We start from the raw sequence: 16,113 nt of genomic DNA on the forward strand, positions 1-16,113 counted from the left end.
TGATAATTTTCCTTCTGGTGCCGGAGTAGATGACGCATTCTTCTGCAGAGGTGGCCATTCCTTTTCATCGTAAATCTGCCAGTGCTGGGTTCTGCCAGGGTCCCGTTGAGTCTCGATGGTGTTTGTTTGCATTCTATGGGTCCGCTCCCACTCGCTGTTTTGGGAGATCGGCAGAGTGGTTTCATTCCCGAGCTGTCCGTTTACCTCCATATTCACTTCAAGCCGGTAGATTTTTGTTTCCAGTACTGCTATCTTCTGGAGCAGTTTGTGGTAATCATCCATTGACAGGGGAGGCATGTTGCTGCTACTTAGCTTTCGTTAGCCGAATTCCTCAGCTCCGATAAGGCAGACTTGTGTTCCAGTAACGACAAAAAAGCACTTTAAAAGGCTCAAAAATGCTCAAAAAGCCTTTGTTTGAATATAAACATGATTAAAAGATAATTCCAAGACCTCCTGAGTAATTTAGAGGTGTTTAAAAATGATTAAAAAGATGATTGAAGCTTGAGAAGCAGGAGCAAAGCAGAGAGACGTCTGCACAGTAGCGAAGCAGCAAGAAAATCAAGATCAAGATCGGTCTCACTTTTTTCATCATCTTCATCATCTTCATCGTTCCTCGGGCTCAGGAGTAACGCAACATGAGCTCCGCAGAATGCGTGTGGAACCTGAAGCTGTTGTGGCCGTCACCGTCTGTCTCATCAAGATAGATTTTTTTTAGTCCTTCTTTGACGATGGTTTCGTTTTCTTTTCAAAACACTCCTCCAGTGTCGTTTGCCTTTTTTTTCTCCGATCGTTCTCCACATTTTTGTCAAATTCTCACGCGTCTTCACAAGATCCCTCTAACTTCCGTTTCCTGACTATTTTTCTTCACTCCCTTTCTTGGACTGAGATTAGTTTTTACAAAATGCCCTACTTCCCTCCAGTGGCCAGTTTTATTGCTTTCAAATGAGTTTTGAGCATTGTGCATCGCAGTTTAGGTGCAACAGAACCTAGAGATGCCTCTTGTCAAAAAACTAACAAAAAAAAAAATAGTAAAAGACGTATAAATACGTTTTTGGGACACTGAAAATATTAAAAATAGAACGTATTTATACGTTTTCGGGAGCAAATGAGTTAACAAATAAATTCCCTTAATACATTTACTGATTCCATAGGGTTTGCTAGAATGTTGTTTCCAGTACTATAGTGAAAGCCTTCTGTTTACCTACTCTTTCTTTTTGTTTACTGAACTAGATTATACAGATATAAGTACAAATAAATCAAAGTATTAAGTTAAAATGTAAAAGTTCCTGTAGTTAACAGCACAACATGTTCCCTACTATTTAATTAGTTTTAAAGTACATAACTTGCATAAATCACCGTCCATCATCATAGCTTCTGCTATGGCGTTCCATGTAGATTCCTTTTTGAAGTTGTCCTTATAAAAAGGATCTGCTGTGTCGTGAATCACTTTGTGACCTTCTACCTCCATAATGAATTGTTCATCGTCCATGTTCGCAGGTGTTTAAACTGTGAATAAGCACCTGGCCTGTTTATTCCAGGTCTGGCTCTGCCCATTTTGACGGATGCATATCCGACAAAAATAGAAAATAGGCCAAACTATCCGGCGGGCTCCAGCATGGCGGAGCTTGTCTGCAGTCAATCTGCAGCGCATTTGCAGCCGGTGTAATTTGAACAATATGATAGAATGGTAACATATTGGCTCTTCCGTTATATCTTGGCTAATCCGGACCGCATACACATCCGGTGTAATTTGGCCATAAAAGTTGCATTGTTGGGTTGAACTGAATTTTTTTATGTGCGCCTTACAGTGCGAAAAATACGGTACTCATTCATGAGCTGATCTTCTTGAAACTTGGTAGCAATGTAGAATGGGCCAGAATGTATTGATCCTCAGAGCCTGATCTTTGATTTTTTTGCTATCAAGCTGATTAATTAGTTATTATTTCGTGGACCAGTGGTCCCTAACCACACCGGTCTGGTCACCACCACCACGGACCGGTGTGATCTGGGCTTTCTTTTTTTTTTTTTTCCGACCGGCAACGTGTGGCAGTAAATTACAGTAAATATTAGGTATGCAACAATACAGTCAAGTCACGGTTCGGTACGATTTTCGATATGTGGGACACAATTTTCGATTCGATTGAATGTATTTAATGCTCTGAAACAAACAAAAACATTTAAAAAAATTTTGGGGGTTTTTTATTTTGCTAACAAGCAAAAATAACAATGCCATCATAAAAACATGCATTATAGTTCAGAATATTTATGTGCTTACTTCTTCCTGATCTGAAGAAATTTTGTATAAACGTGGTGAGAACAATCTTTACTGTTTGGAAAGTGATGCGGGGCACACTGTTGATTGCTATTACTCTCATGCCAGGTATGTTTACCTCATGAGGAAAACATCCTATTTGTGGTCCGAGTCCATCTGTGTTACGTACTGAATTAACACTATTTGCAGCTTTATCTATAGTCACTGTTATGGATTGATTTGGCCTGCTTAACTTACATTCAGTCATTGCGGTTTTTTAATTCATCGATGTTGTATATGGACCATGCGTCCCATGATCACTCTGGGCTCACGCAGTCAATGGTATGGGATTTGGGGGGATGTAATGTAGCACATATAGGTTGCTATTTGATGATATCTAGTGTGTGCGTGCGAGTGTTGTCGGGCTTTAAAAAAAGTTAACAAACGCCACAGAAGTCACGTCTGTTCATTACTGCACAACACCAGCATTCGACAATTGACTTTCATAAACAGGAAAAGTTTGAAGTACAGTGCTCTTAATTTGCCACTCATTGTTCATCATGTAACCGTGAGTTAGCTCTCTGTCACCCACGGTCTTAACCTGTCTGTTGTCAAAGCGAGGTTATTCGTAGCAATCGAGTCGGCAACAATATATTGATTGAATTTGTTGTACGTATCCGTAAAGGCAGTATTTGTTTAATATGTACGAGTGGTGATAGCATATCAGCTCCCCCAAAATGCTGCCAAACAACGGATCTGTACGTTATTGAAGCCGGCAAGCCGCCTCCTCAAGTTTATGTCTTTCTTCACGAGCAATCATCCTCGTGCACCACAGCTCCCACCTTTCATGCAGTTTCGGGGAGGAGTGAACGAGGGGGGCTGCTAGCGGGAGAGTTTGCTTTTTCAAGGCAAAGCTGCGCCAGACATTTTGGCGAGAGAGACGACAAAAATAAATTCGGAAAATACATTTTGGGAGCTTTTCATTTGGATCGAATGTTTTTGCGTATTGAATCGAAGAGGACGTATCAAACGGTTTGATATAAAACTGAGTATTGTTACATCCTTAGTAAATATAAAATAACACCCTCTCCAAGGAACCATCACCTTATCGGGGCGGAGAGATTTGTGTGCCCTAATGATCCTGAGAGCTTTATTGTTGGGATTCTTGTGCTCCTGGTAGGGTCACCCAAGGCAAACAGGTCTCAGGTGAAGGGCCAGACAAATTATGGTTCACCAAACCGCATGATGAATAGAGTAGGGAAAAACGAGACCCTGCCTGGAGGAAGCCCGGGGCCCACGTCTGGAGCCAGGCCTGGATGGGAGGCCCGTCAGCGAGCGCCTGGTGGCCGGGCCTGCCACGGGCCCGAAGATACAACGTGGCTTTTCCCCACCCCTGTGGGCCCACCACTCGCAGGGGCGGACTGATGGGGTCAGGTGCGCTGCTAATTGGGTGGCAGTGAAGGCAAGGGGTCTAGATGGTTCAAATAGTTCAAATATTCGAGTAATCGGATAAGGAACATAAAAACTTTAAATACCTGAGCTGAGCCTCAAACGGTATGAAAAAATAAATAAATGAGGACCTATTACAACAACAACAAAAAACACTTGGCAAACTTACATAGCAAAATTCCGCTAGCTTAAATGAAATAAAATTCTAACTTTTTTTTTACAATGCTCTCAACAAATGGTTCACACCCATATTCCCACAAAAAAAAAAAAAAAAAAAAAAAAACGGCTAAATATAGCTATAAACTTAAATTACGAATGCATTAAAAAAACATGAGCTCAAAAAAAAACTTATGTTGGTCTTAACAGGGAGCAGCTGGATTCAGCCATGTGAAATGAGGCGGATTAGAGGGCAGTGTATCCGCCCAAATCAATAAAACTAAATGCAAACACTTTCAAAACAAACCATTAAAACGCCACTTTAATTAAACGAATACACAGAGCAGCAAAATTTCATTCAAATCATTTTTTCTAATCGAATACTCGATTTAGTCGATTAATCGTTGCAGCACATATATATATATCTATATATAGATATAGATATAGATATAGATATATATGTGTGTGTGTGTGTATTAAAAGTTTTCGGATGACGTCCTTCCTTTGTGAATTCACAATGGCTCCTGGGATATGTAGTGGGTGACGTACTTACAGCGTGACGAGGCTTCAAAGGTGATATGCATAAATGTGTCGTCGCCGATACGGCCGGTGTTAAAGGGTTAAGTCGCGAATGTATAAAAAGTAGAGAAATGTGTACATCGTCGATGAAGCTTACAATGGTAAAAGTATGGGTCCCTGAAAAAAAAAAGTTGGGAACCACTGCTGTGCAGAACCAACTACTGAAAGTTCTACCAAATAAACAAGGGTAAAATTGTTTATGGATTTACATAAAACGTACGCACATGCACACAAACATCCAAGTGGATCTGACAGTAGTGAACAAGGCTGCAAAGCAGAAGAACTTTGGTGCACAGCATCTTGAAATGCTTTGTCACTTTTAATTAAGCTCTTCGCTGAACTAAAAAGGAAAAGCTTGTATTCTTTATCAGGCACGGTCTTTCCTGATGATTGCAGACTACTAAATCAATAAAAATTTGAATAGAAACTATATGAAAACATTGAACTTTTGAAGTCTTCAAATTATATTGAAATAAAGGTAATTTCACAAGAAGAAGCCTGTGTAGGGGCTTACCTGGAAGCGTCAAAGCTGTCATAGGAGCCCACAGTGTAGTGCCTGAACAGTTTCCGTCTGTCAGCACGGTCCGCTCGGGAATCTGGCATATCATAAAAATGAAATGAACGTTAATATCCCTTTGAAAGGTTGTTATTATATTAGGATGAGAGAATTCAGTAATACTCTCAGGCAATTTAATACAAGACTACGAAAAAGAAACAAACCACATCTCTATTCTTTGTCAATTCAAAACATTGCTGCTGTTGTGTTTAGTCATCTGAACATTCAAGCCTGAATTTGCTGACTGTGTGGAGCCTTGGTTGAAATTAAATATTTCAAATATCTATCGTTCTATCTATTAACTAATTCACTCCCAGCCATTTTCACCGGAGCAACCCCTTTCGCTTCCGGACGTTTTATGGATTTTGACTGATTTTGCAAGGCCCACAGAAAATTCTGTTCTACTGCTATATAAACATGGAACCCACCAAAAGAAAGATTAGACTCTCTTCGATCAGCAGGAAAAAAAAGTAAGTTCATATATTTTTCCATTCTTTAGATATCAGCGTTACAAAATAGCTTAGTTTGAGCGATTTTCCAATTTCTGATGAAAAAACTGAGAAATTGAGCTTTTTGTAAAAGCATACATTTCAAACATAACTTTGATTTTAACACAGCTATTTTTTGCTTTTGTGACTTCCCAAACATCTGAATAATGTTTTCTTTCTACAAAATAACATAAACAACAAGACAAATAGAGCTTTTGATAGCAAAGTAACAATTTATTTACACATAACTAAACTATTGAACTGAGAGATGACGCTGTTGTGGCCGTGGCTGTATCGGCAGACGGGGTAAATTTTTCCCTCATCACCGCCTGTCTGTCTCATCAAGATAGATTTTTAAAAAATCTTTCTTTTGTAGTACAGAATTTGGTAGTGGTCACTACAAAAGTGACCACTACCTCATAACAGAATTCACCTAGGGAACTTGTGTGGGGCATGTGCCTTGTGTTTACATCGTTCTCCACATTTTTCTCATGCTTCTTACTTCTTCCAACTTCCATTTCTTGACTATTTCTCTTCATTCATTTCCTTTCATGGTCCAATATGAGTCCTTACCAAATGCGCCACTGCCCTCCAGTGGCCAGTTTTATTGCTTTAAAATGGATTTTGAGCGTTGTGCTTTGGAGCGAACTTGCATCAGAATTTAGAGATGTCTCTTTTGAAAAAAAAAAATCGTAAAAGACTATAGATACGTTTTTGGGACACTAAAACATTTAAAAATAGAACGTATTTATACGTTTTTGGGAGCAAATGAGTTAAGAGTGTATTTGTATCATAATGGACCATAATGGTACAGGCATTACGGTTCGGTGCACGCAGTCGGGCGGAGAAGGCATTTGTGTAAAAAAATTTTTTTTTAAATTGCATGTAACCATGGATTCATGGGAGTTAGTCCTCCTCCATTCCAGGGGGTGGTGGATGTAATGCGCCTAAACCAACAACTGACATTACGGGAAAAAGAAGACAAACCAAAAGAGACGAAAAGGAAGTTATCATTGATCACTACTAGGAAATTAATGGCAAATGTACAGAGTGAGAACTATCAAATGCAGTATTACTAACACATTTTGAAGTGTATTTTACAGTGGTATTAAAAACTATCTGAACCTTTGGAATTTCTCACATTTCTGCATAAAATCACGATCAAATGTGATCTGATCTGTGTCAAAATCACACAGATGAAAATACAGTGTCTGCTTCAACTAAAACCACCCAAACATTTATAGGTTTTCATATTTTGATGAGGATAGCATGCAAACAACGACAGAAGGGGGAAAAAGGTAAGTGAACCCTCTGCCTAAGGCAGTGCTTCTCAATTATTTTCTGTTACGCCCCCCCAAGGAAGACGTAAATGTTTCGCGCCCCCCCCCCAACTCTCTGCCGCCACTGTAAATAGTATCATTCGTCTATATTACTATTATAAGTACGCCTCAGCCTAACATTGTGTCCTTTTGTTTCTATTAAAGAAAAAAGTAACAGATCAACTTATAATAAAGTATAACTTTTTTTAACATTGTGTTGCTTGTAACAGAAAAGACTTAACGTGCATCAATTTGCCTGAAGTTAAAAAAAAAAAAAAAAAAAAAAAAAACTGTCCAAATCCAAACTGTAAAAATACACTCAAGGTACATTTTTGACCATTTGATACTGAAAAATAAAATGTAATAAAATCAGTAAATAATAACAAATTCAAATTGATTAGAAACATTTACTCTTCAGGACAACATGCCAAAAAATTTGACCGAAAAAAACCAAGACTGAATAGAAGGGGGGAAAAAAGTCTTTGGACAGAAGGAAAGCTTTTATTTTCGCTGATTCACCACAGTGCTCACTGGTTTACTGATATAACACTGACAAAGCGGGACGATTGTGACAATTGGCAATATTCGGCACATTTTCGCTGAAAAACAATCAAGCGGCTTATCAATGAGATTGAGGTCTAATGTCTTTAAGTGGCGTCTTAACTGATTTGGCTTCTCCGCTATAATCATTTTTAGACTCAGTAAACAGTGGTCTTTCCTCATTTCCCACTATATTAAAAGTCAAAGGCAAACGGCCCGAAAAAAGCGCATTCTCGGCGGCCGAGGGAGAACCATAGGTGAGGGCGGTGGTCGTGACGATCCCAAGCCGAAAACGGCACTTCTCAGCCGGACACGTGAGAACCGAAGAAGACAGTGGGTCGCTGCGTGAATCCAGCTCTGCATGAGTCTCTTCCGTGTGCTCTTGCTTACTTCAAAAATACTGCACGCACTTTGAAAATGAGAGCGCCACTGCCACCCACGGAGTGGATGTGCAAGTACACTTTATTCTAGTACGGCAAAAAAAAAAAAAAAAAAAAAGCATGTTCCCCGAGGTCACTCGCGCCCCCCCTGGCATCGCTCTGCGCCCCCCTGGGGGGGCGCGCCCCACCATTTGAGAAGTACTGGCCTAAGGAGACGTAAAGAGCAATTGAAACCAATTTTTACCAAACAATTTAAGTCAGGTGTGTGCCCAATAACTGATGAGTGATTTAAAGCTGCCCCACCCACTATAAAACACACAAGTGGTAAGAATTGTCTTGATGAGAAGCATTGTCTGATGTGCATCATGGCTCGGTCAAATGAGCTGTCTGAAGATCGCCGTATAAAGCTGGGAAAGGATACAAATCAATCTCTAAAAGTCTGGATGTTCATCATTCAACAATCAGAGAAGTTGTCTACAAATGGAGAGAGTTTGGCACTGTTGCTTCTCTCCCAAGGAGTGACTGTCCACCAAAGATGACGCCAAAAGCTCAGCGCAGAATACTCAGAGAGGTAAAAAAGAACCGTAGAGTGTCTGCTAAAGACTTACTGGAATCACTGGGACAGTCCAATATCTCTGTGCACACATCAATTATATGTAAAACTATGACCAAGAATGGTGTTCATGGGAGGACTCACCAGAGGAAACCACTGCTTTCTAAAAAACATTGTTGCCCGTTTATTGTTCGCAAAAAGGCACTTGGACGCTTCACAGAAGTTTTGGCAAAATACTTTGTGGATTGATGAAACCAGTCTGAAGACGGTACACAAGAAAGCCTGCACATAGTTTGCTGAAGACATGTAAACAAAGCACATGTATTACTGGAACCATGTCCTATGGTCTGATGAGACGGGCAGGCTTTCTTGTGTACCGTCTTCTGAAGAGGCTTCCTCCTGGGGTGACAGCCAAGCACACCAATTTGATGTTGAGTGCAGCGTATGGTCTGAACACTAACAGGCTGACCCCCACCTCTTTAATCTGCAGCAATGATGACAGCACTCCTGTAACGAGTCACATGACAGTTGTATAGAGTTCATTTTGCCTACACTTATATAGTCACATGACATTTTGGAGGGAAAATGACAAGCAGTATTCAATTTGGACATTTAAGGATGTGCGTAGTTTCTGAGAGGTGTGCTCACTTTTGTTGCCAGGGGTTTAGATATTAATGGCTATATTTTGAGTTATTTTGAGGGGAAAATAAATGAACTCTATTATATAAACTGCACACAGGCTACTCTTCATTGTGTCAAAGTGTCATTTTGTCACTGTTGTCCCATGAAAAGATATACTTAAATATCTGCAGAAATGCGAGGGGTGTACTCACTTTTGTGATACACTGTACCTTTTCATACCACTGTATATTTTCTCAACAGGAAATGTTTATTTTGCTCTAGCCTGAGGCTGAGGTAATTGAAACACTGAATGAGTATTTAATCTTGCACTATTTCCAGAGAAGCTTTGCACTTTATTTTATTTGATCCAATATAAAAATATATCTTATGTGGGTGTGTTTGTTCACTGATATTGGTTTACACTTAACTGTGTGTAATACAACATTGAAAATAGTGGTATTTTATTTTTAAAAAGTTGCCAGCTGGCAAGTGCTGCCTGACATTACTACTGTTACCTCAGTCGAGCCCCACAAAAAAGGGCGTGCTGTCTATTTTTGCTGAGAAACTGTGAATGTTAGAAAAAAAACTACATAAATTCACATTTCATGTATTCCATCCATCCATCCATCCATCCATCCATCCATCCATCCATCCATCCATCCATCCATCCATCCATCCATCCATCCATCCATCCATCCATCCATCCATCCGCAAGTTTATAACGTCTTCATGATTTTTCTTAAATCTAGGCAGTTTTGTTTTCAGTGTTAAAGACTAGTTAACAGAATATTGTAATGTGTCAGATTATTCCATTTACTTTAAGTAAATATTACTATTTGTTCTTATTTGGCCCGAACATCTAAAAGCTGGTAATTTTTCACCTGAATCAAGAAAAATCTGCTTTCAAATAATGTTTTGAACAATATACCGTAATTTCCCGAATATAAGGCGCACCCGTGTATAACGCGCACCCCAAATTTACTTGTAAAATCTAGGGAAAATTATTGTACCCTTGTATAACGCGCACCCTAATTTTAGCACCAATAAATAGAAGAATACAAGAAAACTGAGCTTGTGTACAGATACAGAAATGTCATTTTACTAACTGGTGAAACACAGCACAAGCATAGCACATTGGTAGTTCAAAACATTACCGTAAACTGACAATATGCACGGTAATAATATGATCTGACAACTTCTCCAACTTACCAGAATCTAGGAGAAAACAAAACAGATGTGACTTTTCTTTAAAAGGCTGCTGTATAACTTGATCGTTTCATCATGATGAATAAATGTTTCTTCCATGGATTGATATAGTAAAATAAAAGTAAGGACAGAAGTTGGAAATCGGAACGAGCGCATCGCTACTGTAACAAGAGGAACTATTGTTATTTGGGTTTGAGTTTCCCAAGGGACAGATATAGTTGACGGACACAGGAAGTAAGTGTTGTGTTACGTTTGTTATGGTCCGAGTTGCAATCAACGTAGACTCAAATGAGTTCAAGAAACTAAATTATGTGCTTTATGAAGAGTGAAAAAAGCAGAATTTAACACAGACGAAATCATTCAGAGTGAAGTATTACCGAAAAAAATGGTGACGTCATGTACCGTAATGGTCAGGAACGGATCGCTGCATACGTTTTCGTCAACACAACATGGCCGTCAATAAAAAAAAAATCGGTCTTTATATACTGTATGTATATATATATATGTATACAATATATATATTTCTGTCTCCATCACTGTACCCGTGTATAATGCGCACCACGATTTTACAAATTGATTTTGGGGGAAAAAAGTGCGCGTTATATTCGGGAAATTACGGTATATTCTTGAATTAAGATCATTTGACATTGCAAAGCTTTTTAAAGAATAAATATAGTAATTTATTGCTCAAAATAAGTCTGTGAAGCTTATTTTAGCTAGCTATTTTTAAAAAATCTGAATAAAATTTACTTGAAGCACTGGCAGCTAATTTCACTTCTTTCTTTTTTTTTTTTTTTTTTTACACTGAAAACAAGGGAATTTAACTCATTTTAACGAGCTGTGTTTTTGCAGTGTATCTATTCATCCAAAACAGAACAGCCATTTAAAGACTTTGCAACTGGTGTTAATGCAAATATTTACAGAATGTTATGAAAACACATAGGTGACAGTTGAACTTTAAAACTAAATAATCTAAACATACACTACATTTAATTGAAATAGCAGTGTTTTCTAGCCTAAAGTTGCCACTTGTCTTCAGTTTGTCTTATTGAGTCATTACAATGCCCTGTTTTTTGCTCGTATAGTCCATCAGACCAGCTGTCGCACTTTCATAGAAACACCATCCCCCCTGAGCCGGCTTATATCTTGTCATCTTTACAGGAACATTTTCTTTTCCCCCTAACTCTGTGCCCACAGTGTCAGATTGGAAGAGGGAGGATACAGCTAGAAGAGGACCATCAGACAATCACACAACAGCAATTAAGAAAAAAAATAAAAATAAAATAAAGACGATTGGTATAGGTGCAAGTAAAAAGTATGCAAGGTAACAACTGCAATCTAAAGCGACTTTCAGACTTCCAGCTGAACTCCCAATGCCCTATGTAAGGTGACGCAGGATTTGCCCGTGTCATGGCTTTCAGACATCGGGAGATGTCCCGGGAATTACCCGGGTTGGACAATTTCAGACTTGTTGGCGACTCGACGCTCTCTGTGTGGGGAGGGCGGCTGGCAGAATTTTACAACCCGGACCATAGACTTGATAACCTAAGGTAATGAAGTCTATATCCGGACATCACGACGTTTTTGGCCGGCATTAGCAACAAAATAAACCACACATTATCACACTGCAAATTTATAATGTCTTGATCAGACTATTTGTCTTAAATCTAGTCAAATAATTGTCTCCATCTTGTTTTGAGTGTTAAAGACAAATTAACAGATTATTGCGTCAGATTATTAGAATAGAATAAAATAGAATAGAATTTATTGTCATTGTCAGCAAGAATGTTATCACCAATAAAATTTGACACGGCACTCCAGTATAAAAATATGTATTCAATAAAAAAATAAATACTAAATAAATAATAGATACTAGGAAATCCACTTTAAGTAAATATTACTATTTGTTCTTTCAAGCCCACACAACTAAAATTTAGGGCTGTCAAACTTATCGCGTTAACGGGCGGTAATTAATTTTTTAAACTAATCACGTTAAAATATTTGACACAATTAACACACATGCCCCGCTTGAACAGATTGAAATGACAGTACAGTGTAATCTCCACTTGTTACTTGTGTTTTTTGGAGTTTTGTTGCCCTCTGCTGGCGCTTGGGTGCGACCCATGAGCATTGTGTAATTATTGACATCAACAATGGCGGCTATTAGTTTATTTTTTGATTGAAAATCTTACAAATTTTATTAAAACGACAACATTTAAAGGGGTTTTAATATAGAATTTCTATAACTTGTACTAACATTTATCTTTTAAGAGCTACAAGTCTTTCTATCCATGGATCGCTTTAACAGACTTAATAATGTTAATGTCATCTTGTTGATTTGTTGTTATAATAAACAAATACAGTACTTATGTATCGTATGTTGAATGTATATATCCATCTTGTGTCTTATCTTTCCATTCCAACAATAATTTACAGAAAAATATGGCATATTTTAGAGATGGTTTGAATTGCGATTAATTACTATTAATTAATTTTTAAGCTGTAATTAACTCGATTAAAAATTTTAATCGTTTGACAGCCCTACTAAAATATCATAATTTTTCTCCTAAATCAAGAAAAAAATGCTTTGAAGTAATGTTTTGAACAATATCAACCCTTGAATTAAGAACATTTCTGACAAACAAGCTGTTTAGAAGTTTAAATGTACTCATTTATTGCTTATAATAAATCAGGTTTATTTTGAGCTATTTTTCTGATTTCAAGAAATCTAAGGGAGTGAAATGTACTTGAAGCACCGGCAGCTAATTTCACATACTGTAATTTTCGAACTATAAAGCGCTACTTTTTTTCCTTCATTTTGAATCTTGCTGCTTATAGTCCATTTGCTGATTTATTTGGGGCAATAGGTAACACTTTATTTGAAAGCGGCATCATAAGACTGTCATAAGACATCATAATTATGACATGACACTACCATGAATTACTGAATGCTTATGACAGATGTCATTAAGTGTTATCCGGCAAATTATGTCGCTAACTCCATTTATGTCCAGCTCGGATCTTTTACATCCATTTGAAAGGGAGATAATTTGCTGGATAACACTAAATGACATCTGTTATAAGCATTCGTAACAGTGTCATGTCATAATTATGATTGCCTAATGAGTCTTATGGCGCCACTGTCAAATAAAGTGCTAGCAAATACCATAACTAGCAATTAATGAAATTAACTTGAACAGTAACTGAAGATATAATTAGCACAGAACATTGATTTTGATTGTTATTTACATCTGTAGTGCTGCAATCCATGCTAGGAGGCATGTTGGACGACAACAGTGTTGACAGCAGGTGGCAGCAGAGGTTGACTATCTCCCCCAAGGGAGCAGTGGTGGCCAAATGAAGCATCTTGAAGCAATGAAGCCAATGAGCCAATTGGTTCAAAGCTTGATGGTGGTTCACTTGGTTTTATGACAGTCTTATGATGCCACTGTCAAATTAAGTGTTACCGGTTAATATCTTTTGGTGTAAATATCCCATAATACAGTGAGGAAAGCTGTGGTTTATAGTCTAGTGTGGCTTATCTATGAACAAATGCCGCTTTCCTATCAAATTTGGTGGGTAGCGGCTTATAGACAGGTATGACTTATAGTGCAAAAATTACGGTATTTCTAGTAGATTTACACTGAAAACAAGGGAATCAACTAATTTTAAGGTGGTGTGTTTTTGCAGTGCAAAGATGGATGATGGACTGTCTCACCTTGACTTTACGACCCAGTAGCAATTTAATTTCGTTACGTTTCCAGTTTAATTTTGCTCTTTCCAGTTCGCCATGTTGGTATTTGCGATGTTTTTTTTACCGCTTTTGACCTTATTGCGAAGAAAGAGGAAATGACGTTCGGCCTTTCATGATATTTACGTCATCAGTCTTCGTGCTGTGACCCGGGAATTAAAGCCCTGCTTCCACACATGCCGTGTCGTGGACATTATACTAAGACGCAGTGTTGTCACTAATGCTAAGTAATTTATTTACTACGTAACGCATTATTGTAGTCTGATTACTTTATTTCAGTAATGAGCAATCTAACGCGTTCATTTTTCCAACCAGTAATCCTTAGTATCTGTGCGTTACTATTCTGTAATATTGAAGTCATGTACGAAGAGCATTTTGAATAGAAAATGTTACAAAGGTTCCCACTACGCTTTCGTTTCCGTGGTAACCATTCATAGCTACTTCCTGTTTTGGTCTCGAGTCACACACGCTAAGTGTTTTGGGACTGAGATATGCCGAGTGCAGCCACCTGTTTAGATGTGCGATGGAATGTTGATCTGTGTGCATCCATGAATGTACCTCGTTCTGGAGGGTTCCAGCAATAGGTTGGAGCCGATACATGTGCGGTCGTTTCGTAGATTTGCCGTTGGAACGACGGGAGTTCATCGCGGCAGTCGGCAAGCATTGTTTACATCATATTCGTGTTGCAAATTTATGCCGTGAATTGACGTGTTAGTTTAGCATCTTTGGGATATGTTATTAGTCTGATTGAGTGCTTGATTGTGTTGTAAGTGCTTAGTTGCCATCACGTTTTATGCCCAAATTGACCGCGGGTGTGTATGACGCACTTCCAGGTGGTGCGCCCGCCCCCACCTTCGTGAAATTCATTTGTGTGTTGTTGATTATTGTGCAGTCAGTTTGTATTGTTTTAAATTGGCACTGATATGATACTAACCCTAACCCCTAAACCTTAACCCGAAGTTCAGACCTTTTGACATTAAGCTCAATCTTCGGGTTAGCGGGAATTTCATTAGTCGGTGGAGTTGATTCCATGCAGCTTGTCAGTTATTTGTTACTTTCAGGATTCCGGAGTGGCTAAGCTAGCGCAAGTCGATGGTGCTTAAATGTGAAAAATTCTGATCTTCCCCTATAAATTTAAAGATCGCAAAGTCATGCAATGACATTTTTCTGTTGCCATTCTTTTGTTGAGGCAGCAAAGGGAGGAAAATTGGTAAAAAGTAACCAACATACACATACACACGTATGTACATACATACATATATACTAAGGGTGTAACGGTACATGTATTTGTATTGAACCGTTTCGGTACTGGGTGCTCCGTTCGGAACGGAGGCGTACCGAACGAGTTTGTGACGTAATGTAACCCTTACTTTTCGAGGCTGTTAGTCGATCGGTTTCTTTGTGTAGATTATATTTACTCTGTCTTCTCTACAATAATGAGGACCAACACGGACAGTATACAGTATAACCCAGAAACGTCAACGGCGCGAGAACGTGGCCGCCGCGAGAACGCAGCGAAACGCGGGCGCTAAAGTGAATCAGCCAATGCAAACCAGTCGCAGTGCGGCCGCGTGTTAGACGTGTCCCAGAAGTGGCTCAACGCGAGGCATGCGAAAAGAACGGCGGAGTTTATTATTTGACGCGAGACGCGGCCCTCCTGCGTCAATACTAATAGCTAGGATCGGTCAGACCGGAAGTAACTCATGTAAAAATACGGTGGATCCGGTCGATTTTCAAACTAATATGCAATCGTAACCCACTTTTTGAGTCCATCAGATCTCTTGAGTGGTAGATCGGGGCACAGCTGACTTGTCTTTGTTGATTTACAGTTGTCTTCTCTGCTATAATAACAACCAATTTACTGCTGTCTTCTCTGCTATAATAATAACCAACACGGCCCCGTGTTCAATACAAAACCCTCCTACCACAACAAAACAAGTAGGAACTAATATTCACATAGGAACTAAAGTTATACAACATAAAATATATAATATAAATGAATACTACATCACATTTGTAAAATATAAACACAAAATAAAATAAATAATAGCCCATTAAAATAAAATAAATTGAAATGAGCTAAAACACCCGTAATTAAATAATAAGAATAATACGCAGATCCTGCTTGCACAATTAAATGTATTAATTTTTGTGTGGCGCTTTAACTTGAGAAAATCCACCAATAAAGCTTTTGAAAACCGTTCATAAGGGGAAAAAAATGATTCATCGAGGCATTTCATTCGTAAAATATATGTTGAAATCTT

At 38.6% G+C, this 16,113-nt stretch overlaps 1 protein-coding gene across 3 annotated transcripts in view; it reads right to left on the bottom strand.

The window, feature by feature from the left end:
* The window catches only part of LOC130917256 (SH3 and multiple ankyrin repeat domains protein 2-like), a 525,263-nt gene that overhangs the window by 178,668 nt on the left and 330,482 nt on the right, over positions 1–16,113 (bottom strand). For all 3 annotated transcript variants that reach the window (XM_057838487.1, XM_057838477.1, XM_057838497.1), the window contains exon 14: positions 4,950–5,031. In XM_057838487.1, the coding sequence (XP_057694470.1) occupies positions 4,950–5,031 (82 nt within the window). The remainder of the gene's footprint in view (positions 1–4,949; positions 5,032–16,113) is intronic.

The sequence above is a fragment of the Corythoichthys intestinalis genome, chromosome 1 (assembly GCF_030265065.1).
Source record: "Corythoichthys intestinalis isolate RoL2023-P3 chromosome 1, ASM3026506v1, whole genome shotgun sequence".
Classification (NCBI taxonomy): Eukaryota; Metazoa; Chordata; class Actinopteri; order Syngnathiformes; family Syngnathidae; genus Corythoichthys; species Corythoichthys intestinalis.